This window comes from Varroa jacobsoni, unplaced genomic scaffold (assembly GCF_002532875.2).
Source record: "Varroa jacobsoni isolate VJ856 unplaced genomic scaffold, vjacob_1.0 scaffold_119, whole genome shotgun sequence".
Classification (NCBI taxonomy): domain Eukaryota; kingdom Metazoa; phylum Arthropoda; class Arachnida; order Mesostigmata; family Varroidae; genus Varroa; species Varroa jacobsoni.
Window position 1 is genome coordinate 169,364 of NW_019213021.1, and position 27,506 is coordinate 196,869.

Consider the following 27,506-nt stretch of genomic DNA (forward strand, 5'->3'; position numbering starts at 1 on the left):
AGCATTCTGAGTTGCCAGGCCGCTACTTTATCCAATCCTATTATACGAGTAGCATTCTTTGATGTCTTTCAAATAAATTACTTCTGGCCTAGTGCTGCATCTAGCAAGTTGATTAATTTCTTCTAGATCTGGTTGATAAGTTTGAGAGAACTATGTAAAAGTACATTTCGATACAACCTGTGGTTATTCTATCTAATGCATCGTATGATTCCAAGAATCCATGGGCATTAGTAGTAATATCTAACTTGAATGCGTTTTTCTACCATAAAATATATGTGTTCCAGTACAAAAAGATATAATGTGAGATTTGAACATTTATAACGTTAATATGCTCAGTTAGATACTGCCGTATTTCCTATAACAGAAACTGCGTTTTTTTCTTTAAAATGCAAGTGAAAGACTCTTAAAGAAAAACATTTCACAGAATTACATGAAACGTCTGTACGGACGTCTAACGGCCACACACAGTCTCATATAGCAAGAAACAGAGATCCTTTTTGATTTTGCTATGGTGATAGCCCTGTGACTTACACTGCAGCTGACATATAATTAGGCTATATTGTCTGCTGATTGAAACTCCGAAGATCAACGACGATAGCAACAACAGTGGCGCTCTTAAATAGCGAATATTTTCATAATGCTAGATAAATTAGTCGACCTGTCGAGGCTACTGGAGTATGTCGGCATTGACCGACCTACGGCGACATTCTTGACCAAACATAAGGCCATCATCAAAACACAATTCAGCCAAATTTAGGACCTTAAATCTGCCAAGCGCTTAAAATACAGCAAACGTTGTGAAAGCAGTGAGCAAACAAGAGATAGCCGAAAAAGCTGAACTAACAACCACAACCTTAATTAATGTAATAGCGTTTGCAGCAGGAGTTTCATGATGATTTTTGAACGACAGGTGACAACCTAAGCGGTTCATACATCTGGGCTGAATATAATAATAATAATAAGCTTTATTTCTCACTAAAGAAGCACATTTTTTATCGATATATTTTTTTAATGGCGAACGCTCCTAGCTTAAACTCGCGAATAACAGATAGACTTTTTTAGAGTGTTGAGAATTAATAACGGGTAGTACAAAGCTTTCATAGAAATAGTAAATTTATGTGAAAGTGAATGTAAAAATGTTTTAAAGCTTTAATGTACGACGTTGAAAGAGGGCAGCAGTCGTAGTAAAGACAATGTCAGGCCGCTTGCCGGTTGTATTGTGAGAAGGAATGGCAATATTCTGGCGATTATGTTAGACCGTCGACACCTTAGGTATTCATATATTAATGATTCATAGTTATATCTTACGAAACACCGAGTATAATGTTTATTGAAACTGATTTCTTATTTTCGTTATAAACATTAACCTGTGCATCACCTGTCTTATCAACGCTCGATTTCAAATATTGCCCTCCTACTGCTGTCCTACACGCGTCCTACAGGTGTGATACACGCGGAGAACAATGATGCTAGTGGAGTACTGCATGTCGGGCCTTCTGTAATTGAGCGTGCAGCCGCCTTCGACCGACGTTTTCTTAAAAATCATCAACCATCGTGCGCAACGAGTTCGTGGGCACACTCAGGTAGCTCAACGCAACAGCAAACTACTGGAGTGTTAAGGAAACCACCGGAAGTCACCGCAACGCAAAGGTCGAAGTCTCGACGAGCATCGATGGGCGATGAGCCAAATATTCTATTGGATGGCCGAGAAGTAGAAGGAGCTGTCATGCACAAAGGTGATCACAAAGGATCGTCGATTGGTGTACCGCTTGATCATTGCCCTCCTTCTGTCGATAATCCGCTGGTGCCCTGGCTTGTGGTTCATTGTTGTTCGATTATAGAAAAACGCGGTTTAGATGTGCTTGGCATTTACCGAGTACCGGGTAATTCAGCCGCCGTACAGCATCTTATGGCAACTGTTAACAACCAGAGTTTGACGAAGGAGAAAGGTGGCACTAGTGTGCCAATTAATGTAAAATTAGACGATCCGCGATGGGCGGACGTAAATGTGGTTAGCTCTCTTCTGAAATCATTTTTCCGGCTATTACCGGAGCCACTGCTAACTGGAACATTATATCACCATTTTATAGCAGCCGACAAGATTCCAGACTGTGGACATCGCCTTGCCGTTCTTCATTCTTTAGTACACAAGTTACCGCCAATCCATATGGGAACTTTGAGATTTTTCTGTTCTCATCTACAACGTGTTGCTGCTCGTGCAGAAACCAATAAGATGGACTCGCGTAATCTCAGCATCGTGTTAGGACCAACACTTGTAAGATCTGGGTCAGGAATAGGGGTGGCCCAGAGTTCAATGTTATCGATGATATCTGATATGCGTCATCAGTGTCACCTTACTGAGACATTTGTCAACTACGGGGACTATCTCTTTACAGAGTAAGTACTACCTTAATAGTCCTTTTTTTTTGCGGGTTTTGTTTTTGTTTGGGGTTTCTAGTATTAGCAACAGTCGTATGAGGAGTGGTTATTCGGTTGTTTCGAGGATATTGGCACACTAAGTGACAAGCAAACAAAAACACGCAGGCCACAAATTAGCCTTAGCATGCCCTCGTTTATAGGTCCATTGGGCCACCGTAACATATGATATTTCTTGAGACATCCCTCATTTATCGGAACACCCTCGCCCGTTCCGGATTAATTCTTTAATAGCAACCACACCGTAGGGAAACAATACGAACTTAATACCAGTTACTGCAAAAATCGAAAAAATTAACTTGGTTAGAAAGAAGTATCTGATCATGTCTAGAGAACCCCTGCTTCGAACGTCTATTGTGCCGGACCCTTCTTCTTCACCTGGAAAGTGTGTTATCCATTAAAGCATCGGTCTCGTATTTTTCTTAGCTAAATAGCGTCTATCTGTTTCCTCTGAATTCATTGTCCAGTCGTCTTGTTGTTTTTTTAACCTGTATTCACACTTTCACAGGAAGTGTAGCCATTTATCTGTTATATTCATTTCGAGAAATTAGGTTTTCTGATCTAAAATAGGGGCAACATATGTAAGTAGTGAATTTCATTCTTAGCAGCAAATGATAATTTAAAATAAGTGCTGCTTGGGACACTTGCGCAAGAAGCAGTTTACTTTTAGTGCGCTAGCTTATTGTAAAATATTCAGCTTGCACCAATGACCAACAACTTTTAGCAAAAGTACTTCTAATTTTACGTGGGCTGGAGGTCATGTTTTCCTTTTCAAACGGGCAAGTGCAACGCCTATTTGCTGTTAACCCTTTTTCATATCCAAGCCTTAATGCAACGTTGAGGCTGCATGGCTCTTTCCTATTTGCTATGTTTTCGCAAAAAATTCTGGTAAGTTTTCTAAAACAGTTACTGTTCTTCCAGAACATAACCCAATCTCCCTACTAGGTAGAGTTTTCTTAATTCTTTCTATAGAGCTATGTCGAATTCATGATGGTAAATCTTAAAAACCTTATTTTTGGGTTGACTGTTGCAATTTTTATGTAGGCATTTATTCGAGCTCCCGAATTTTCAACTCCAGATAATTAAAATCTGTCTATCGATTTAGTAGGGATCCTACATCGACTCCTACTCTGCCTGCACTTGTTGATACGAGACCATTGCTTTCATCATCGCCAGCGAATTCGATTTCCATTATGGACAATGGTACAAGTCTATACAAGTCGGGATCACCATTGTCAACAAAACTCTCGTTACTACCAGGTACACCAGCGCCAATACTCTCCGTTAAGCAAAAAATTCATTCGTTCGAATGCGGCAAACCTCCAGTGCTCGAAGAGACTGCGCTTAGTACAACTTTAACGAAATCCTGCATGTTATCAAAGATTGAGGAATCAGCCTATACATCACCATCATCATCAGTTACTATTGAAACAGCAATCCCAAGTAAACTTGCTACGCAATACAAGCGGCAGGTGCATAAGGATAGACACCGGCAGCGATCCGGAGTAGGCCATGAACTGGGTATGTTCCTTCAATTCTGTTTATTTTCATAAGGATTCTTTGAATACTGTACAGTAGTGGCTAAGGTTTTGCATCTTCTGTTCTCCGGCTGCATAAATTTCTGATACACACTTATTGATATATAGACTATGCTAAGGTAACGCAGTCCGTGCACAATTTAGGCTACAAAAGCTCTTTCTCTCGTTTGCCGTAACAAAAGTTTAATCTATATTTTTCTAATATTTGTGTTTGTTATATCTCAGTAATGATACATTCGTACCTTTTACTGGTATTTTTCGTCAGCTTTCAACTTCTTAATTGTACAATACGTTTGTAAAGAGACTTATTTATTAAACTATTTTTGCTTATTCGAATAAAATTAGAAGCTCCTGTATGTGGAGCGAAGATCTGCACGAGCCGAAAAGTGATACTAGGAACAATAACAAAATCTAACGGATTACGATGGACAGACCAGTGTTAAATACAATTCAGCAGGGTACCGCAACCTTCAACTAAATTTTGTACAGCTTGGATGCAGTCTGAGGCCATTTCAGAGATGGAGAACTTGTCAGTGGAACAACTTCTTTAAGGGTTTCGGGAATGTACAATACACAGGAGTTACCGGTGATTAATGGTGTTTAGTGCGAAACTCACAGATACACCGCATGCTGCCCCTAAGGGTCGAAGCTCAGTTTGACGCATCATCGAACACTTTTTTTTTATCGATTTAGCAATAATCATGCTTTCTAAAAAGGAAGCGGCTCAGGTCAAATGATTGAATCACCTTGTAATGCTGAATACCTGTATATGATGAAAATTAAGCTAGAATAAAAAGTAGTATCGGTAAGATAGCTTGCAGTTTGGTTGACCCAAGCTCATGATACTTAGTTTAGTGTGGACCGTACATGTTCCTAATTCACAAGCATCCAGCTAAATCCGTTAACTCAATTCATGCTTTCACTAGTTTAAAAAGCACATTTGGGAAGATGTTGGGCGTTCGACTCGTTTCGACAGGTAGCGTCAAAGCTCGTGGAAAAGGCATCACATTGTTGATTCCTTCCAGATTTTGTTTAAAGTTATGAGTGATTTTCGAGGCATTTCGAAATGCCACAAATGCTGGCACTGTTTCTGGCGAGTGATTTAGCGATATGATAGGCGCCCGTTGCAAGCAGAACCTGAGGCCGCAAATCTTTATCTATCCAGAGCAACATAATTAAAGCTGAGCAGAATCGACTAAAAAATACAAAGACAATTTCAAAATCTATCGCTAAGCCTTGCGTTCAGACTTGCGTGTCTGTTACAATGTTTGACGCAAATGTAAAATAGTAGATATACATGCGCTACTGTCATTTTGCGTCATAATTTCCATTGACCGCCCATGAGTAATATGCAAAAATCGCATTACATAGCGGAACGAACAGCTCCAACTGCACTAGGCAAAGGGAAGGTTGATGAAGAAGACGAGTCCTGTTTGAGTCAAAAGAGCTAGTATAATTAACAAGCCATGAAAATTTATTTGGTGCTTTACAAAGATTGACCTAAGTGTCACATTTTATTATAAATTATATTAAAGTAAACACAATCAACGCATTTCGTAATTCTCGGTTTTTAAAAACGCGTGATTAGACCATAGCACTAAAACTACCTAAGTTTCTAATTCAATGCAAGGATACATTCGTTAAGCCAAGAAAATTCTCACAGCACGAACTGCAGAAATAATCTGCCATATATAACACTTTATGTCGATAGTAAACGTTGACATTCACTGAAATGGACTATTATAGTCAATAGCCTATCCTCATAGAAAAAAGAAGATTTTCATTAACAACATACATTTTTTAACCGTTTCCTATTATCTTGGATGTTAAAATATACTGACGATACGTTTGCCAAGCCGGAATAACAAAGCCTTTATAGAGGTTTATGTAAACTCTAATGGTTTACCAATGAAATGGTATAATGTGGTGTTTCAAACAAGCGTGTAAGAACTATTCTCCAGGGTAAAATCCAGCCTCTCCAAGAGGAAGGGATGATTCCCCAAGGGACAACGTCAGTCAGCCATCCACTTGTCCGTCGAACTAGACCATAAAGAACGGTAAAAAATTTTCTTAGAGGCGGCCTGCCAAATGTAACGTGCACGGAAGGAGGTAGAAATGGTGGCCAGATAAAAAATGAAAAGGAGGCAGAACGCGAGACTGTACGGATTACAGCCTTACGGAATGGCTTATATGCAAACATGCAACCAACCTTATGAAGGTCAAAGCCTTGGAATGTTTAGAAACCCAGACAAAGCTAGCTTTTTAAGCCATAAACCGAAATCTTGTGCTAAAGCTAGTACTGGTTATAACTGGGTCCGGCGAGACGTAAATTCGAGAGATTGGCGCTAAAACTAACATGGACTCTCGAGCCGGGGGATCCATTGATCTCAGTCTGAGTCAGAAATTACAATCGTACCGGCACAACTGTTGAAAGATGCCTAGAGTGTAAGATTGAGGAACTCAAATTAGAAGGAGCCTAGCTGGCAAGAAGAGCAGGTCCGACTGCGGTGACTCGAGAATGTCCCAAGTGCTGACTACCATGGACTTAGGTTAGGTTAGGTTAGCTGTTAGATTAGGTTAGGTTAAGTTAGGTTAGGTTACTTACTTCTGGTTCATGAGCTAAACAGTAACAATTTCCGATGCTTACAAGAAGCACAATGCTGTGTTCATAAACATAAGGTCATTCTCGTCCAGAGTGATACTGTTCTATTTCACTTCTATACACATAGGTAATAACCTCGTAAATCGTATGCTAACGTTAACCGAAGATTTAGGGGCAATAGTAGAATGTGACAATGCTGTATGTATTTTGTATAACCTACATCCGTAACGTATCGACGGCAAGACGCTAGGCTTACCAGTAGGAAGTACAACGGAACCCAAAAAACAATATTCATTAATTTTCGTGCCGATCAGGAACTGTTACAATTTATGCGGATCTTTCCGACGCACCGCAAACATGGCGTTTCTCCTCCGCATTGTGCTATGTAACGACCACCGAGTGTCAAACATTCCGAACCCGACCGGCTAGACCCATTCTTTAACAAATCCCTGTAGTTCTGAGTCTAGACATGATGAGTAAAACGATCTGCAAAAACTCAAGTATACAAAAAAGAATATTCTACAATAAAACTTAATCGAATAAACCGGAAAGTGTTCTTTAACAATTGTTAAGATGTAAACGTTATGTATGAAGGTGGAAGATACGGTTCACGATTAACGATGTTTCAGCCATATTTGTTACTAGAAAAATCGTAATCAGCTTAAGTTGCTGCCGAAAGACAACTAGTCACAACAAGAACGCAGCATTCTGCAAGGCAGTGATCAAAAAGCGATTTAAAATTATATTCATAAACACATTCATTAAGGTTCCTTAAACGCTTTAACTGAACCCTAAAGACTGCATTCGAGATAAATAAGACATTTCTACTCTTGCCTCTACAGTGGTGAGCGTAACGATACGTGATACCACGGTATGAGACATTTATTTGGGAAACGGCTAAACAGTGGTAAAGCATATTCGCTGCCTAGTTACAGATAGTTTCAAGTGTACATTCGTAAAATAAGGACGCCAAGTGATTCGTGCAACTCTCACATGCAACTCTCGCGTGTGCATACACGTGACTTAGGATAAGCAGTACTGCACAGCTTTCGATGAGGCAGAAGTTGGAAGAAAGCTAGATAGAGCCGCCGCCATGGTAAATTGGATACCTCAGAATGAAGAGAGCTAGATACCAATGTCCTACGTGATAGAGGCTATGATGACATCCAAAAAGGAACTGGAGCAGAGAACACAAGCGCTAGCTGAATGAAAAAGGTCCCGCTAAAGTCAAAGTAATATACAATAATAAATATTAATAAAGGACAAAATGCACACACACAAGAATGGAGACAGAAAAGCGTGTGTTTTGTAGGTGCTATAATTATAAAGTGCTAGCTAAAGTCAGCGCTTCCGTGACCAACATCTGGTTGTGGAACCTGTTCCCCGCAAGCGAAACAATTTATGCACAAAATTAGGAAAAAAGAAAGAAACATAACGAGCTGGGTAACTTGACTAAGATTAAGTTCTTACGTAACCGTCATTTCGAAGCTCCCATTGAAGTTAAGACTGATATTGGTTCATTGTTAGAAGAATACCATATAAATATGTAAGCGTTTTTGAGAAAAGACAATTAGGTCGTTTTCCGTTAGACCAATTTTTTTTTAGCTCTTAGAAACATAATAAGCACTTGTGCATGGGTCGCTTTGCTACTCTGTTTCGGAACATTCACCCGGCTGATTTTTTCCGAAAAGTACTTTGTATTATACGTTCACTTTCTTTCTTGTGAGAAACACAGGAAAAACTAATTAATCAGTTAGTTAATTCTCTCTAGTCTAACTAACTCTTTCTCTAACTGGCTATTTATGAAAAAAGCAATCGCTCATAACATAAGACACAACGTACATTGCTTATGGCTAACCGTGGAAGATTCGCCCATTATTTTGTATGACTAATACGCGATCCTAAAATCACCCAAAAATATATCGTTCAATGGGACTTGAATCAGAAAACATACACAACGGTTGTTCAGAAACAAACTGAAGTTGGTTTTAGTCTTCGAATTGTCTTTTTGGATTTTAAGAAAATGAAAGACAGCCGCAAAGTGATTTCTTATATATATTAAACAAAAAGCGGGGCAAAGTCCATTTGTTTTGTAAAAAGAGAGTTTTTATATATCTTATACATTCGTCCCTAGGGTTAGTTGCCTATAGACCGGGAGTCACTCGCGGTTTAATTTAGTTTAAGCTAAATTTATAGCCAGTCCTCTTGGCGCCAGAAACTGATTATTTTCAATCTTCGTGTAGTGTATCTTTATACCATTTCGATATATGCGCTAACCTCAACTACCCACGGCTTGGAGAACCGGGCTGAACATTATGACTATTCGGTCGTGATATAAATTCAGTAATGCAAAGACCATAGTCTACTTATGTCACAGAAGTTTGAAAATTCCAGGAACACCCTGGGCGGACCAATTTACAATCGGTTTATAATGGCTGATGTGTCTCTCATTGCCATTGACGAGACAGCTGACCATTGTCGATAACTGCGGGGGTATCCACAGAAGGTTTTCGAAATAGGCTTTAGCGCTGGAATAAGAGAACGTGCTGTGGCATCGGAGAGGGGCTAGAAAGTGTAGTCTATGAGATCGAGTCCAATTTATTCATTTTGCAAAAATTTAACAAAGTTATACGTGTTTTAATCATTCAATGACGAAGTTCACAGTCTGATGTAAAATTCTGTTACCTATAAGTAGTGTTACGTCATAAAAATTGTACCCTGGTTAAAGTCACCAGTGAGGAATTCTTTAAGGGAATCTTTGGTGACTTTAATGAAGGTAAAACTCACGGAGTCCACTTGCACTCACGACAATGGCTGAAATTCAAGATCGAACTTATTACATACAAATCGCTGATAATAATTTATAATAAAAGAGAAGACAACAATTAGAAGTAGCCTAGCTTCGCAATGCCAGAACGTTTTACTTAGTTAATTATAAGCTAATACATTTATTATAGTATAAATTGGATATGACTATTATCGTTTCAATATGTAGAAAATTACATGTAAAAAAAGCGTGTAGTAAAATACTTTACCTCTGTTTCCAATGATCTAGAAATACGCACAATTGCAAGGGGCAGAGATTAACCCTTACTGTTTTTGGGACGAACTTGATTCGAGTACGTGTAGTAAGCTTCATCTCGAGAAAACGCCGTGTTACATTCGCGGCAAGGCCAATGCTAGGCTCCGCATCGTTCATCGAACTTTACAACTTACTAAATACGACAGATGCCGACATCCCGTAGGCAGAAATAATGTATACATAAGTTTAAAAACAAGCTTTTATGATGATAGTGCATAATATATATATATACTCCAGGGTCGTCGACTGCCGGGAATTAAACCAGTGATCGCAAAACTGGCTTTGTTCATGGTTTGCCTAGCGATTGCACCCAAAAAAGTTCGCATTAGACACTTACACAACGTCGCTATTGTTGTTCCCCCTCGCTGTACTCTTATTAGGAAATGCTATCTATATCAAAGTCCTCCCAAAAGGAGCTGAAACATACGGTGGCGAAGCTCGCTAACTTCACTTAAAGACTACGAAGGCTACCTTTACGTCATTAATATTTCTGGGCCGCACATATATTATTAAACAGAAATATCGAGTGCATTATAATTTAACAGCATTTATCATCTTATTAGCACTTCTTAAAAAAAACTATAGACTTTATTCTGTATACTTATGTTTGCATTGATTTTGTTTCAGGCCAAACTGATCCTATCGAATCTCCAAGAACATGCGAGGCATATAATAATCCCATGTGTTTGTCTTACCATGAGAGAAGTGTGCTGGCGGCTGAGAAAGCTAAGATTTTTGAAGAAGAAACACGGGCTGTTCTAGAGAAAAAGGCCTTCAGGAGCCAGGTTATAGTTTCAGGGACTGGAAACTGGATTCAGGAGCAACGCATGAGCCGGGAACAAACTGAAAGAATATGGCAGGAGGTCAAACGCCAGGCTACTTTGCTTACGAGGGACAACAGCGATGGTAAGTTCAGCGCCGGTGTTCAGGATAACGGAGATTAATATTATCATTTCATGGAGGGAGTATTGTACGAATGACAGACTAAGTGGAGTTAGTGTCAATGTGCTGTTATTGCGATTGCCACGCCACTAGTGAGGTCTACGTTTCTTGCAGCAACAAGAACTACCTCGTCCTTCTTGCAAGAACTACCTCGACAACTTTCGAAAAATTAGACCTTTGTCCCAAGTCACATATTTGAAACAAGTCACATGTTTTGTCATCAATGTCAGTTAAAGCCAGCCATTAACCCGAAAACTACTTCGTATGAAATCGATTTGTAATTGTCAGAATTAACATAACGGGATGTTTTCCAGCAGTTGTATAAAATAAACTGTTTCCGCTTCGAACAGTGGTTATTTAAGAAACTTCAAAATACACATATCTTCAGGATTTAAGAATAACTTCAAACAGAAAGATAGATTTAAAAGGGTTCTTTATGGATAACCTTTAGCTATACTTTCTATAATGACTTTCAATACTTTAAAATTATAAATAAAACACATCCCAAAAACGTTGTTGAGCCAGTATAGCTGGCTGGGTTCCATTGACCTTGTTTGCCTTGAAAAGTGTGATAATAGCCTCATGTTTCGTTAGAGACCCTACATACACGCCAACCTCCCTTGAATCGTTCCTGCATAGTTCAAAACTGAATGGAAACATCGTTTTAACGCCAATGCTGTCGCCCATTTGCGGAGGGTTCATTTACTGCCATACGTTCGCGCAGTTTGTCGCTCGTCTTACTTCTTTTTAACGTAGAAGCAAGCTACAGCTAGAGATTCGCCAAGTTACATTATAAATCAGATATCTCTGCAGCAAAGGTAATACCTCAGAGTAGTTGTCTAAGGTCTGATAAATACCAATGAAGCTCTTGTATGGGTTACATCAGCGTCTATAGTAGACAAAATGCCAGATGGATGGCAATAAAGGTTTACAGTACGCTAAGCAACGTTCGTCACGCCGTCTTGGTTCCAGGGTACTTATCATCATTAATAATTTTTCTGTATCTGTATTTTGATTTCCGTATCATTTAAACTACTGAACTACAACTCGGGTCGAAACTGCTTCATGCTAAACCTAGTTTTATGGTCACATCCTGAGTTTTCAAATAGAAATATTTAATAACTACAAATTTTCATTTGGCCATGTTAAAAAGCGAACCTGACTCGTTTCGTTTGTTTTTCTATAGAATCTTAAAATAGTGATTGTTTTTATTCTGCGTCATGCTGCGTATCCGAGACTATTTTTTAATACAGCACAATTCTTTCATATACTTGCCTTTAATTAGTAGCTGCTAACCATTTTTATATAGTTATTCCCAACTATTCAAGTAATTCCTTACTTGAGAAGATAGTATATGATAAAACTGTCCAAACATCTGTGGCATCCCAAGGTAAATCTGTGCTTTGCGAAAGAAAAAATAAAATGATGTAAGTGACTTCCCACGCAATGTACACAAGGGAGTGTTCCCTCGGGCACTGACCAGTTAGAACCCAACGTACAAGCCCACAAAAATGCATATCTAAGCGTAATCGACAATTCATTAGTACTCAGCACAGAGCGAACGTCTAATGCAATGTCCACAAGTTCCCCTTAGTACCCCGCCGTTTAAGTATTAAAGCGGTTCCCAAACGATTTAAGCAAAATGTGTACAGTGAGCCACGAAAATGGCTAGGACCAGATCCTGGCAGCTTTCTGAACTAGCAGTTGGCAATACAGAAAAATTCCAGCATCGACCAGGTTGAGTCGTTAACTCTATGTGGTAACGCTGCATGTCGCGTCGAGAAGTGACCCTAGCGTACTCAGAGAGGACGGCTTTCAAGAAACTCTCGTTTGCGAAGTGGCATCTTCAACTTAAGTGTCGAATCTTTTAATACTTGTAAATTCTTCAGAGGAGGCATTTTCTGCTGCAGGAAGAGCATAATTTGCTTTCTAGTTATCGCAAGGTGAGGATAAATCTGTTTCAATGCTGACGGAATATAAGATCCGAGTCACGCACCTCTAAAAACGTCTTCCTGGCCTGGTAATATTTCCTGTATCCATTCGCAGTTCCCTAGCTCCATGATACGTCCATTACATTCATAATGAACTCTATGTAATCTAACAGGTCAAGATACCGTTCTCTACAACAGATGGTTTCAGTGGCTGTATGAAATTGCCTATAATTTGGCTTGCGCAATGTATTCAGTCGAAACTCGAAGTAGAAAATGTAATGCCCCCTAACTGGATTCGCGACGAGTCTAATAAAGCCTTCTTTAATGCTTCTTTAATGAAGAGTCATGTTTTGCTAAAGTGGTATCCGGGCGACATCCTTCATTTGGCAGAAGCGAACTGTTGCATCAATTTTAGCTTTCGCGAACCATCTCTCGTAATATCTACAATTTATTTGTTAAATTATTAGCCGTGCCGGTCGGCGTTAGCGTCATTTGAAAGCTGAGATTTGAGAAAAGCCAACACTGTTCAAATGTCCTACCTCAGATAGACTACCTTGAAAATAAGTAGAATTTCTGCAGTGACGTTCGCTATAGTTTATTACGATAAAGGCACAATGTAAAGATTAAGTTCAGACGCGTTATCGGAGGTAACGGCTCCAAACTGGTTTTGTCGCTTTTGTTTTAGAAATCTGGATGTGAAGGACGCTTCTCGTAGTAGTCAACCAATTAGGAAGAAAGTTTGTGAAATTAATGCTGCAATAAGTTGAGCAAGATCAACAAATGAGTATCGCCAACGAGCTTAACATTCATCACTACCACAGTTTTATGATTTATCTAAAAAATTCGAGGAAAGATCGACGTTTGGGTGCAACGTGAATTGACGCAAGATAAATTATCCCGTCATAATCCCACCTGCGTAACTCATTGAGATTAAGCCAGAGAGATTCAAAAGCGGTTAATCTGACTGATGAAAAATGCATGACATACGAAAATATTATGCGAAAAAGGTCATAATCACAGCACAAAAAAGCTCCACATCTTTTGTGACGAATTGATTGACGAGGGAGAAGGTGATGCTAGATGTTTGGCGGGATTGGAAAAGCATCGTGCATTGTGAGTTAACAAAATAATTGATCCGAGTTTCCACGGTCAACAATTAAAAGGACTGCAACAAGCTATTAAAAGAATCGACCGTAATAACTCAGCAAAAATAGTGTCGCTTTTTACCATAACAACGCGTATTTACCTACCTAGCAAAAATTGAGAGGATTTGAATGGGAAATTTCAATGCACCCGTCTTTAACCCAGATTTTGCACCATCGGGCTATTTTCTGCACGACTTTTGACCGTAGCATGTTACTGACGCTGCTACTTTGATCTTCCTGAAATGTATCCAACGCATTTTTCGCGGTCTGCATTAATACTCGCATGTGGTATTCGCTGATGACTAATCTGTATTTGATATGGCTTATTTGATATGAAATCCATCGTTTTTTTAGCCGACATGCACTGGGACGCCCTCAAGATGTTGTGGAGCAACTGAGAAATACTCAAGATAAACGAAGTCATTCTTAAATAATCGAATTGCTGAGCTCTGTTCCAGTTGGTCAAACGACAAGAGTGGCCTAAGTTGATAATTCTTATGTTCTTAACAATTATTTGCCTGCTGGAGGAGATGGAAAGGCGTGACCTGTCAGGAGTTCCTAGTTTATTAGTCGACGATTTTATCTCTCTTGTTGTTACGAGTCTGCATCATCTTCGACAAGCATTGATAAACTTAAATTTCGCCACAATAGTCTACTAAGTAATATATTTTTCCTGTGGCTCTATGATAAAGTGACGAGTACCTTATCTCTAATTCATTCAGATTTTGTTTTGTCTATATTTGCCAACTAGTGCAGAGCAATTCGGTAGACATACTACACAAAGGGCGCAGAAGATTCTATTAACTGTCTCAACGGTTGAAGACCCATAAAAGTTCTTATTACAGATGGACTTAGAAGGTGCACTTCATGCCCTTATATAATAATATTTCACGGTGAATGAACAGACCGAGCTTACTGCACAAAGCCAGTCTACTTTGTACGCACTCTGGACCTTCAAGCTAAGAACACATTTGTCTACTGTTGTTGTTGTTATTTGCTAACAAAACGACGATAAAACCTCATTTGCGAATACGAACCAGGGATTATCAGGATTAATCGAGATTTCCACATAGTCAGTGTGATGACCAACCCCACTTTGAGAAACGGTGGACGAACACACCGACACGATTCTACTCGGTACGTGATACGTTTTCTATCAATACTCAGTAACCACGACCTACGGGAAGATTGCCGTTTTTAACGATGTGAAGACCTTTGATGTCAGTAGGTACATATGACCTTGCCCTATACACTCATGTTCTAATTTCTTACCTTTTTCTGTCTTTCTTTTATGAAATATTTTATATGTAATGTTATAGTTGCTATTATACTAGCATAATATATATGTACTCGCGCAAAATGAAATGTTCAGATTTGGAAAATATTTACCAAACTGTTTGCTTTAGTGGACATGCTTTTATATGTTACCTTTGGTACCAGAAAAACGCCAGTCCTTACAGCAAACCCATTGCGATTAAAAATAGTCGCTGTCGGAATTCGAGTCAAGATTGGTTATAATCCAATGCAATCCACATGAGACGAACTCCACAAAAATTAAACTTTCTTCTTTCTTGGTATCGGTGGTCTAAGTTATCGCCAGTTTTCATGTGGCATTCATCGAAATGGTCCAAAGAGCCATTTTTGATTTGCCACCTGAGTCTTTTTGATATAATCTTTATATATAAACGGCCTTTTTGACAAGCAAAATATCAATGGCTGATTGGGTCACCCAGATTAGCTTAAACAATAAGTATCTTCAAAATCTTTTTTGAGCCATTGTATCTTTAAAACCATTAGCCTGCTCTCATCCCAAAATTAGATCTACTGGGGTATTTTGTGGACAGCGCATTTAAGCGACATCTAAGGTTTACACAACTAATAGCTCTAGATGCACAACAACCTTTAAAAGGTTCATTTCGGATTAAAGAGGAAACGTTTTGGAAAACAAGTGTTGATTTAAATGATGAGTCAAAGATACATTTGAGCGTCAGAAAGGATACGCACGTGCAAATAGTTTTATGGAAATGTATAGTTTTGTTTGTAACAAAAACGTATGTAGCGTAGAATATTTTTTCCGATTTGGAAACTTACTTCACAAAGCCTTATTCCTTGGTGGTCATTGAAAGTACTCTCAGGAGAATTATATATTCATTTTCATTAATGCATCTTATTATTGCCGAAATGTTCTGTATGACATCTATAAATCTTCCAAACAAACGTTTTCGTCATCATTAGCCGAAATAACCACTGGCCTTTGTTATCACGGTCGTATGCTGTAAACGATTCATCCCACAAGCTAGATAACAAGCGCCGCGACCAGTTCTGTAAAACGAATTCAGTCTTGTGGCAACACGTTACCATAGCTGCTTGATCTAGGCCTGTAATATCGTATATTTGACTACTCTTACCAGTTTTATTTCACACTTTTTTTCTTTTTTACCGATCCGGTAGACGCCTCTTTCCAAATTATGAAGAACAAAATTGCTTGCAAAGTGCAGATCACAGCGACTGCAGAATCGTAGTATAAATACGACACGCGTTAGATCGTTCTTGGATAAACTCGGCGATTAAAAGGAACTTGTAATCCAGAGCTGCCATTGGCGTGTAGGGAATACGACGTTCGGTTTATGCACTTTGATCAGTTTTAACTACTTAAGCTAAGCTGTGAGTTTAACAAAGTCTGTATAACCAATAGGGAGCATGGTCAAAAGAATAGTGTGAGTATGTCGGTAAAGGTCAAAACTGTGATCCAGCTAACAGCGGAACCCGTTCTAAGGGTTTTGCACTAGGCTAGTTCAATAATCCTTTGCACCCAGCCATTAACAAGCGTCAACTGTGTCGAGTCAATTCAATAAGTTTGTCGAACTGCTTATCTATCATGTGTACCAGTAAACATAAAGCTCGTTTGTCGCTTGGTTGGATTGCAGATAACATAGACAAGGAGAACCAGAATATGGTCGATTCTGTCTCTGGATTCTACCCGGTAACGCCGAGTGGTGCAGTTCCAATTTCCGTTAGTTCTACTGGCGGTCACGTGCCGAACGGAGAAAGGTGCGACTCAGCTGAAGAAGAAACCGTGCCAGTCGATGGCAATAACGATGCTGAAGAGAGATTGATAATAGGAAAATCGTTACTAGCCACTGGCATTAGTAGTAAAGGTGACGGAGAAATGGTAGTGCTTCGAGCTAGAAGTGGTCGAAATCTTGGACAGCAGCAACACGCTAATCGAAGTAATCGGAATGGTGTTGTTTATAGCCCAAATTCGTCCAAAATACTCAAATGTAAGTGAACCTTTGATGAAAGCTCAGATGTACCACGACTGTAAGCTCTAATTCCTTAAACGCGCTAAAAAGTCTAGGTCACGTCCTCCTTTAAACCTAAGCCAGTTGAAGTCCAATTCTATACTTACATTACGATTAATTGCTTAAGCAACACGGTATCGCCTGTACAGACAACCGTTATGATTTGTAGAAAATTACATACATTGCAGCATACGCCAGCTTTTGTAGATTTCGATTAAAATTTCGATCAACTTCATCTCGTGTACCGTTCCGTAATTTTCAAATACAACTCACAAACTTTGTAACAGATATGTTCTTCAACATAACCAGCTCCTACCATAATTATCCGCCACTAAATTTTATCTCCAATTTAAGATCTGAACCACTTACTAACAATTTTGAAGGTACCTTCTTAAACCCGTAAATATCATTCTAGTACTAATCGTTCGTCGAGTGATATTAGTAGGTGAAAGTTATCGCTAAAATGTGCTACATATAAAATATTCCAGGTTTTGCTCTGGTAACATGCACAAGGTACCAAAAATGCAGCACCCAACACAATCCTCAAAAACCTTGAAAAAGTTCAAAAAGACTAAAGGTTGGGGCTTACCTAAAGCCATACTTTTTTCTCTAAATAATATATATGTATATCACTATGGCATTTTGATAGAACCCTTTAATCTGAATTCTAATCCAAAAAAGATGTTTGGGTATCGCCCGTGAAAATGTCTTGGTTTCCAAGATTGAAATCCGTCTAGGGCGGAGAGGTTGGATAATACCTCACCTTTATTTAATTAAAAGAATTGCTTATTTTCAATGAACAAATAGACTACTGTATTCTAAACGTGTTAACCGAGGTATTTTCTAGTCTTATGGGTTTAAGCAAAGCTGATGGGTCAATTCGCGTGTGCTAGTTGTCGTCACCTTTGACATCCTGACCAACGGTTTTCTTTTATGGGAAGGCGATCTGATAAAGCAGATTTTTTCATTTTAAGAAAACTTCTTATACGATGTTTTTTCCTTTTGTTTTATTTATGACTGAACATAATGATTTCAAAGAATGTTCACTACATCTGCATTCTATATTTGTTCTCACGCTTAACAAGTAACACCTATTTTAGTTAGTTCTTTGGCAAAATCTTATTTGAACTTCCCACTTTTGAGGTACTATTCATAAGCTACCAGAATTTATATAGAAATATCTCGAAATAAGGTAATATCTTAAAACGCTAGCAACCAGGGAAAATTTAACTGCAACAGCATATGCCTCTTGAGTTTACTGACAGATTATCTTGCTACACTTTTTCCTTAATATATGTATTGCACCGAACCCGCCGGTATACATTTTATGCAACAATTTGCTATATATTATATATATATATATATATATAATACTAACATTATATACAATATACCGCCTAAACCCATGGAAAAACGTGCCGTGTTAAGGTTCATTATCGGCCTGAAGATGCTTTTGTTCATTAGCTCAGGTCATTTTTTTCGACAACGTAGGTCCGAATTCATATTTCTCAGCTATCAGATTATAATGAACGTTTCCTTTTTTTTTGTTGTTTTTGTGTGTGGGAATGAAGATCACGTTATGTACCTTTTAGCTCTAAGCCAAGCTCATTAAATTAGGCCAAATTAATCAAAAAGCGTTGACTTTTAAACCATAAGGGACAGAAGATGTATTGTTTGCACATTAAAGCTAATACACAAAAGATGTGTGCTAGTAATTTGCATTAGCGTGCTATTATTGGCTTCTTCGAGGGCGTCGACGACGGAATTTTCTCCCTCGTCTACGCTTTCTTTAAGGTATGGAAGCATTTGAAATTTGATTTTTATATATATATATATATATATATATACATAATATATTCTATTAAGGAATATAGCTTATTTTTCATGTTTCTCCTTTAATGCAATATCTTATAAATAGAACTATTTATATTTCAATATTTTAATAAATTATAAATTATTAAATTTAAGAAAAATTAAAATAATTTCTTCTAATCAACATATTTTATTTTTATACTATTTTTTTCTACCTCATTAATTTTTCTTGTACTAAATCTTATCTGTTTAAAATTCTCTCAATTTTTATGAACACGAACTTTTCAGTCAGAACTTTAACCTGACAAATATGAGGAACATTGCAGAGTTCTGCTTTCCTCAATCTAGGCCATATACAAAGAGCGACGATGGCATCGTGCGTAATCGATGATTACCTACGAGTGTCCTTTCGCTTACCTAAATTTATAATCTTATCGGATAAGACTATAAACTTAGGTAGCCGCTATATGTAAAGGTTTATTGCATTTGATATATTAACTAAGCGTAGTTTAAATCCAAATTTTTGGACCTGCTAAGTTGCTCTGGAATAGCGAGTGCTTTAAAACGGTTTTCAGCCTGGTTCCGCACAGCGGAGTTGTCTGTCTAAGTAATACTCTCTTACAGTGTCTCTCTAAACATGATATCCCCATATTTCTAACTAGCACTTTTATAGTCTGTCCGGAGAACTGCAACAACTTTAACATGTTTGAGAATAGGACATCATTTTTTTTATCAAATCGCGTGGAGAACTGTTGAACCATTGAGTTTTTTATACTAGGTGAAAACCAGAGGCCGCTGAATGCAAAATTTGGATCAAATTGGATGGTACACGTAGGCTTAGAATCTTCAGTAGTATAACATATTTCAAAAATTACCTTACATCAGCACTGATTTTAGTCGAAAAAAAAAATGGTTCCCTTCGTATCTCTGACAAACTACTATGTCCTGTAAAACTATAATCCGTGTTCTTTCATTCCTTGGTAATTCTGCTTATTATCTTAGGACTAGTAGTGAATTCACTGTCTCGTGGTAGAGACCTTTCGAGGGCTTTCGAGTTCGTGTCAGACTGGACATTTTTTCCAAAATAAACTCCATTGGGTGACATATCGATCTATTAGCTATAGATCTATTATAGCTGTCAAATGTGTCCTGCAAGAGTACGTGGTAGCAGATCCGCACATAACCGGTCTCTTGCCACTCTGATAGCATATCGTGCTAAAGGTACAGCAGACGTAGTGATCGCGGCCGTTCTTGCTGCCTAGGGAGATGGATGCACATTTACTTCAAACGGCGGATTCGCAGATCTGTTACCTTTCAAGTAGAAAGAGACGTATCTGTTTGACTTTCTTACCAGGGCAAGGCGGTACACATACGTACATACATGTGTACTCTAACTCATATTTCCTTGTTTGAAAAACGGCATGCTACCAGTCGGCGTATTATCTTGTTTACTTTGGCATGGTCCCGATTATAAACAGGAACCACTAAGGACTGGTCGTGACCTTTTAGGACTGGTCCAACGTATTGTCTTTTTTTAAATATGAACTTTTTATGAATCTTTCTAGCGCAACATCAATATTTCTGTCGCCTACCAAGAGCTAATTAGTTGATGGATCGAGATTCATGCGCCGGCTTATTTTAACTGACATTCGAAAGTACCCGCGTTGTTCTATAACAGGAAAGGTAACAGTCGACTTTCTAGAAAGGGAAAGGGTTCTAAAGCTCTTGTCTGAAAAATCCCATATGCGCAAGTCGAAACGCGTTCGGATCGGGCCAGCAGTCGCGCTACGGCTCGGTTTACTAGCGTGTCCATATTGCCAGTACTCTTACCGCTGCTACCGAAGTGAAGCGGACTGATTTTTGGTTGAAACGACTGCCAGTCGTTCAGCTCTTATACGGGCGTGAACGTATATATGTGTATATATATATATATATGTAATGTATATAGCGTGCCTAAAGAGTTGGCGTTTTGTGATGACGGAAAGCTACACTTCGAACCTAGCTCTTTTATCAAACGGGGAGTATATTATGGTGACACTCCGTGAAGCTGAGTAGTTATGTAAATAAACAAAATTGTCGAGCAGCCACTTCATTTATAAAAAATCACTGTAACGGGGCTTGTGGAGCTAAGGTATCATCAGGTCCTTTTTCTTAAGAAACGATAATATAGCACCAATACCCAGTAACAAGTTCTATCATGACACGTTGCAAGCTATTTTGTGGCCCAAAACTGAGACAGTTGGTACGAACAGCTCCTGGTTTCAACAAAATAGGGTAAGACGTCGCATAGCACGTGTGTAGATCTTGTGATTTGATTTCTTCATTTTTTTCGTGTGAGATGATTTTAAAAGGGTCTGTGACACAACGCCGGGTAGACGAACGTAACAATGAAAGCACGCATAGAAGTTTTTTATTCCGGAGCATTATCTGCCGGCAATTTCTTGGGCATTCTACACAGCAATAGAATGAAAAGTCTGTAGCATTAGGATGCAACACTAAGGTGATATTACTCGCTAAAAATATTTTGGTGATATAATTGCGCATGCGATAAACAACGCCTGCAAACATTTAAGTTGTGTTGGATAGTTTAAAAATCATTTTCGTTAATTAATAAGTGTTTCTGAAAGAAATTGAATATCAAACCAGCTAAAAATTGCAACCATTATAAATCTCATCGGCCGAATTCGCCGAATGGTGCTAGACGACCACCAAATTTAGACTATGGGAACAGCAATATTAAGAGAACGTGTTTGTCGTATACTAGCTAAAGATTTAGATGGATGTAGCATTTACCCAGTCAGTGCCAAAAAGAGGTGGAATAAAGACTTGTTGAAACGAGTTTGAGCAAAAAATAAGACTAAGAAGTGGATTAACGTCAAGTTATAGTCGACTCCGGAAACCAAGGCATCGCAAAAGGTAAATCGGCTTCGAAAAAGCTAAGGCTGTTGAAATGAATTATGGGATTGTTTTGTTAACTAGCTTGGAAAAAGGAATGGAGCAGCGGGACACTACGTATCGTTAATTCATTGAAGGTAAAAATAATCGTATTAGATAAAGAAAGTCTTCTTTTACCATGACAACGCGTACTTCAGTGGTCGCGATAGCAAAAATTCATAAATATGGGGTTCGAGTTGACTGACCAAATTTTGGTTTAAGGTTGCTTCAAGGACCGATTTTCATCAAATAAGAAAGTCATCATATTCGTAGACGCATATTTTTCGGATCAGCATGTCACCTACCATTTGAATGGACTAAATGAATGGGAACATCGCTAGAAAGTATGTGTAGACTTACAAGAATATTGTTATTATGAAAAAGCGTAACGGCATTTCGCAGAAAAATTATTTGTTTTTTTTATGGTGTTTTAAGTAGAAACACATTGTTACTTTAAGCGATTCGAGTTCTTGGAAGAAACTTACCTTGTTTACTAATTTCCTTCGCTTTTTGTGGCCTTCGTGGGCCGTTTGGACGGTAGGTATGAATCCGTTAACCTGTGTTGCATTGATCCAGTTCGATAGAGTTACGCTAAAAGTTGCAGGGTAAAAGGCTTTTTGTCAACGGTTTGTCTGACGCTACAGAAAGCCTCACGTAGCTAAATGTTATCTCAGAAAGGGATGACTTTATTTCTGCATGGCCTTTGTAAATTTTTTGTCATTCCCGTACGATGTTCTGTTCCGTCCCACCAAATCCTACAAGCTGTCTATAATAAGGACAACGAGGATCGTGCAAGAGATGGAAAGATATCTCACAGTATTTGCACAAATAGCTTCCAGTGCCTTGAAAGCACTGGAATTTTATTCGTAAAGTTAGGGAATGCATTTTATAGCAGAAATCATTTTAATTTAACTTGGAATAAACTTGCTAGACTCGGTATTGAAGCCATGATCGAAGCGTATAGCAACGTTGTTTAATAAACGTGCGCGCGGGGATGTCTTGATTTACATTGACGTAAAGCAAGTATCAAATTTTCTTTTAGATGTAGTTTATATTAATAGAAGTCAACTATGTTTTTCAATATCCCTTATTCCAATATCGATTGGTACTTAACAGTAGTGCTACCAGTAGACGATTAGTAGAGAAAAAGGAAATATATTAAATGAGACCGGAAACATATTTGGCAACCATGTATTGAGGAGAGCAACAGCTAATACTGAATCTCGAAAAAAAGCAGACTTCATGTCCGCAGGTGTATTCAGATATTGACTACCGGAACATATCTGTTACTCAATGGCGTTACAACACTTAATTATTCATTATCTGTCAGCACTAAGATGACAACAACCTCGTTAATAACTGATCAGATGTTCTATTTTACCATATGTGTAAAATTATATATATTTTTACTATATGCCCGTCGACTTGATATACCTGCATGTATTCATTTCATCAAAGCCTTTGCTTTTCCAGCTATTATAGGATATATATATATGGTTCGATTCATATTTAACCGAGAACGGTCCACTTATTGATTTCGCAACTCAAAACTGCTTATGAGAACTTCCCCTAGTCACACTGAAAAGAGATTACTTTGAGGCAACCTTTGGGCAACCTATTTCATGTAAACTCAAGATTTATAACACATGTTGGTGTAGAGGCTTGGCTTTATCCAGCAATCCCCTGATTACTCAACTGAATGTGCTTACCAATCAAAATCCGATGACAGTTTGGCGCTCGTAAGGCAAGTGCCTGTAGAATAGCTTAAAATATTTGCTAAATATATATACGTATATAATCCAGTAAAACTTCAGCCAATCTGTTAGGTATGAAGAAACGGTCTTTCGTGCTCATACTTGAGCAAAAACGAAATTTTGACAATTTACCTATAAATTGTTAAAACTTTGTACTGTTACTTAACTGATATGCGACTATGTCCGTATATGAATTTCAGCAATTGTTCAGCTAGACGATCAAGGTAATCGAAGTGGAACAGAAAACGGCGGCGCTCGACGTAAGAAATCTCGCCTCGAACGTAGACACACCATAGCAGGAAGTCACTCATATTTCCCTCTAATGGGCTCCGGACCAATGCTCAGCGGAACAATGATGAATCTGGGGGACACCAAAACACACCTTTCAAGACCATCAAGCGAACGAAAGCCTCGGCCTCCACGCCATCGAGCTACCACTTAATACAACGAATTAATTCGGTTTATGTTGTCTCTGTACTTATCCATAATCGAAGAATTCTTTAGAGGACCCTGGAGAACAGGCACTCAAAAACCATGCCTTTTACAAACTTGTTAGCAATATGGTGAATTTGTATTTATTGCGTAAAGTAACCAAAATATTATTAAAAACTGACAAACTGTATAGCTTTCTCAGAATTAAAAAAAGTAATTGAATTTTAGTCAAGGTCAATTATCCTGGTATACAAATACTACTGGGTGGAACCAAATTGAGCTTATTGATTGAGTTACTCTTCTTATCCACAGTCGCCTTAAGCTGAGTCTCAAGAGAAAGTCAAAACAAGAAAGTGCTTAAAATCAAAGGTAAATTCCACAGATCCTGTAAACATAAAGACTAGATAACTGAGTAGCTCCTAACTGTTAGTGATCTTGGTGACTAAAAATTTTTGTTTTAGTTTTTCTGCTTTCGAATTTGGTAAGAAAGCCATTTGCTTAGTATAGACTATAAATGTCGGATGTTTTATAGTTTGCTTACGGCTTCACTCGATTTATTATATGTAGGTGACTTCTGGTTGCTTCTTAAACAACCCATATCGACAGTTCAAGTATTTCTCCTTTCAAAATTTTTTTTCCAAAAATAATGTTTTCTGTTTATAAATTACGAAATTATTTGTAAAATATTAACAGAACCATAATCCCGACTTTGGAGATTGCAAAACTTATCCTACAATAAGCAAAGTTAGATGAACAATAGATGACGCGAACTTTGGCCAACAGCGGCGCGTTTTTTTCTAAGGTTCCATGTGTTTTTCTGATAATTCGAGTCGTTGGCGATCAAATGTGTGCCTTTGCTAACATTCGTTTTTTATTTGAAAGGGCATAAAATTAGAATACGACCATTGTCTACTTTAGCTGCTGTACAGCGCGTTTAAATTTTATAATAAACTGTAGTCATCTACAAAATATGCGATAAAATTTACGCCAACCCGCGAATGGGCTGTTTGGGTTAGCCGGTAGTTTGGGTTTTAGTGATTTCGGGTTAAAGATCTTGAAAACAGAACGGACAGCAAACATAAACGTAATAGTAATCTATTTTTGTTAAACCTTTTCTATGAAAAAAAGGAATGCTTAGTACTTTTTGCGTTCGTTTTTGTGATATAGGCTTGTGGCGTACTCTCAAGTGTTCCAGGACTCTACATATATAAAATTTATTCAAGTCGGTCACCCCAAGATGGAGGCGATGACGAAACAGGGTGAGTCTTACTATAGATGCTCTTTACGCACAAAGCAGGTCCTTTTTTTTGTTTTTTTTTTGACTTGACAATAAATATAGTTGCATGAATGTAATAGGGTACAGTGACATTTTCCGTGTCTCTTTTTAACCAACTTTGAATAGCAATTGAAGACGCAGAGAGATTTGATTGCTGCCGAACTGGGTTCCCTCAAGAGACGATGAAAAGCATATAGCGACTCTTGCTTTGAGAACTTGGATCTCAGAGTAGAAGATGTTTAATAAAAAAAAGCAAATATTTAAAGGTCATATTAGGTTCACAGGATCAATAACGCGCTTTCAAACTTTGAAAATACGCACTACTGATCAGTTATACTTGGCAGGCAAACAGTGTTAACTTTCAACTTTCTAGTTTAGCTTACTTGGGAAGATAATGTGGAACTGAATAAACAAATTTCTAAAATCAAATTTTTTCATCCAAGACGAGTATGTTTTAGGAAATTGTTGTTAAATATGTTTACCTTAGAAAACGATTCTAACATGGATGTTTTATTATCTGTGGTTAAAAGACATTTGAGTGCTAGCACCAGATAGGCTTTAGCAAAGTGAAAAAGGTTATCTCGCACAAATGCCAGACTATGTATAATTTACAGTTTTGTATGTACGGATGTGTCGAAACGCATGTACACACAACAAGTATGTTAATAAACAAAGGCATTAATGCTCACTTCTTGCAAAGCATTACATACTATAGTATGATAGCTATTTTTGATTCTTTGACAGCGTATGTGTAGCTTCGTTTCTAATAATATCTTCAAATGGCAGAACTATTTAGACCATATATGGTTGTCATGTCCATGCAATGTTGCATATCTTTTCCGGCTACAGTGCGGTCGTCTCTTGTCTATTAATAGTTTTAAAACTTCATGTGTTTGTAATGTGCAATATGTTGCCCCAAACCCTCAGAAACCTTAACTTTACCGCTCGCATCTTTCGCTTATCCTTCACTATGCCCCAAGCTTGGCAGCCGATAGAAAATGCTTCGAGAGTTTGTATAGGGTTTTGCATATTTGCTGCTACGATAAAGAGATCTGCACACTTATGTATCTCTTGAATTTCTAGTCTGTGTGAAGCTGTTGTTAAGAGTAACGACAAGTCGCACAATTACTATTTTTGTTTTTAGGGACATTACTCAAAATTTTACTAAAATGTTACTTGGGTCCCTATTGCGAGATACCAGTCAGCCATCATGAGACAGTTGTTTCTAAGCAGCTTACTTTAAAGGTGTTTTTCATTTCCCTTGAATTTTCTTCTGACGTACCTAAGATAAGTCGGGTTCATAAAGTAAATATTCCTGGCCGATGCGTCGCTGTACTTTTAGGACGACGTCAGCGCTGAAAAAGTAGTGTCACTGACGATCTATCTATGAACTCGGATACCTTAACAAATTGTTAAGGTATCCGAGCGACTGAAATTTTTGGACGTATCAGAATCCTACCAATTCAATCAACTATGGGCTTATTAGAAAGCGGTTATCCAAACTTTTTTTTCTTTTGGCGAGGCGTTTTTAACATTGAAACTGCTAATTCTTATATTTGACGTTTCTCTTTTTTGGTTAGTTTCTTTAGCTCATTGATGCCTTCTTATACAAGTAGACAGTCACTGTGGTGACTTACTGTTTAGATAACTACGTAGTTATTTTTAAGGCAAACCACTTTCGTCGTAGCAGGCGACGATTTTAGAATGACCGCCATTGCTAATAGTTACGAGTGCGTAAAATTGAGACAGCGAATGTGGATACAGTCATCATTGCAAGATCAATCGTTCGGGAGATATAAATCGATCTCAATTCTTACAAAATAGCTATGACTGAATCGCTTAGAACTGTTTCGATTACCTAAAACGTTTGGCGCATTGTCCTTTTGGCTGTTGCTGCTGTTTGATCCTATCCTTTTTCTTTTTCAATGATCAGGATCGGTACTTCTGTTGGTCCGGTGGTTCAGTTAGACACCTCTGATCCATATTGGTGTAGGAGTAGGAGTCATTTACAAATTTCGTAATCGTCCCATACCGGTGATCTTCTACGGCTTGTTATTCACACTCTGTTCGCACCTTCGCATTGTTTCAGTTTGGACTTCATGTGAACTAATGCAATTGGTGATGCTTCTGTGAATCAAGATAAAATTTGGAGAACAACATTAATTAGCCCAAAGAAGCAAAAGTGGATATGGCCGTGAAATGCTATAAACTAAGAGACGGAGAGTACTTTGAAGTCACACCAAACAAAGGCTTGTTTTTACTCATCTAGTTCCAAGATTGTAGCAATTTGAAGGTGCAAAAATTAAGCAAATTGGAGTAG

The 27,506-nt window shown here is 38.2% G+C and overlaps 1 protein-coding gene across 10 annotated transcripts in view; it reads left to right on the forward strand.

Annotated features, from left to right (window-relative positions):
• LOC111266744 (uncharacterized) overlaps positions 1 to 27,506 on the forward strand; it is a 57,182-nt gene that overhangs the window by 24,529 nt on the left and 5,147 nt on the right. For 4 of the 10 annotated variants that reach the window (XM_022844473.2, XM_022844532.2, XM_022844576.2 and 1 more), the window contains exons 11-15: positions 1,443 to 2,397; positions 3,542 to 3,957; positions 10,286 to 10,564; positions 16,604 to 16,957; positions 23,679 to 25,169. In XM_022844473.2, the coding sequence (XP_022700208.1) occupies positions 1,443 to 2,397; positions 3,542 to 3,957; positions 10,286 to 10,564; positions 16,604 to 16,957; positions 23,679 to 23,920 (2,246 nt within the window). In that variant the 3' untranslated portion in view covers positions 23,921 to 25,169. Of the gene's footprint in view, positions 1 to 1,442; positions 2,398 to 3,541; positions 3,958 to 10,285; positions 10,565 to 16,603; positions 16,958 to 23,678; positions 25,901 to 27,506 lie in introns of those variants that run through there. The other 6 variants (XM_022844517.2, XM_086971020.1, XM_022844560.2 and 3 more) reach the window with 5 other exon arrangements.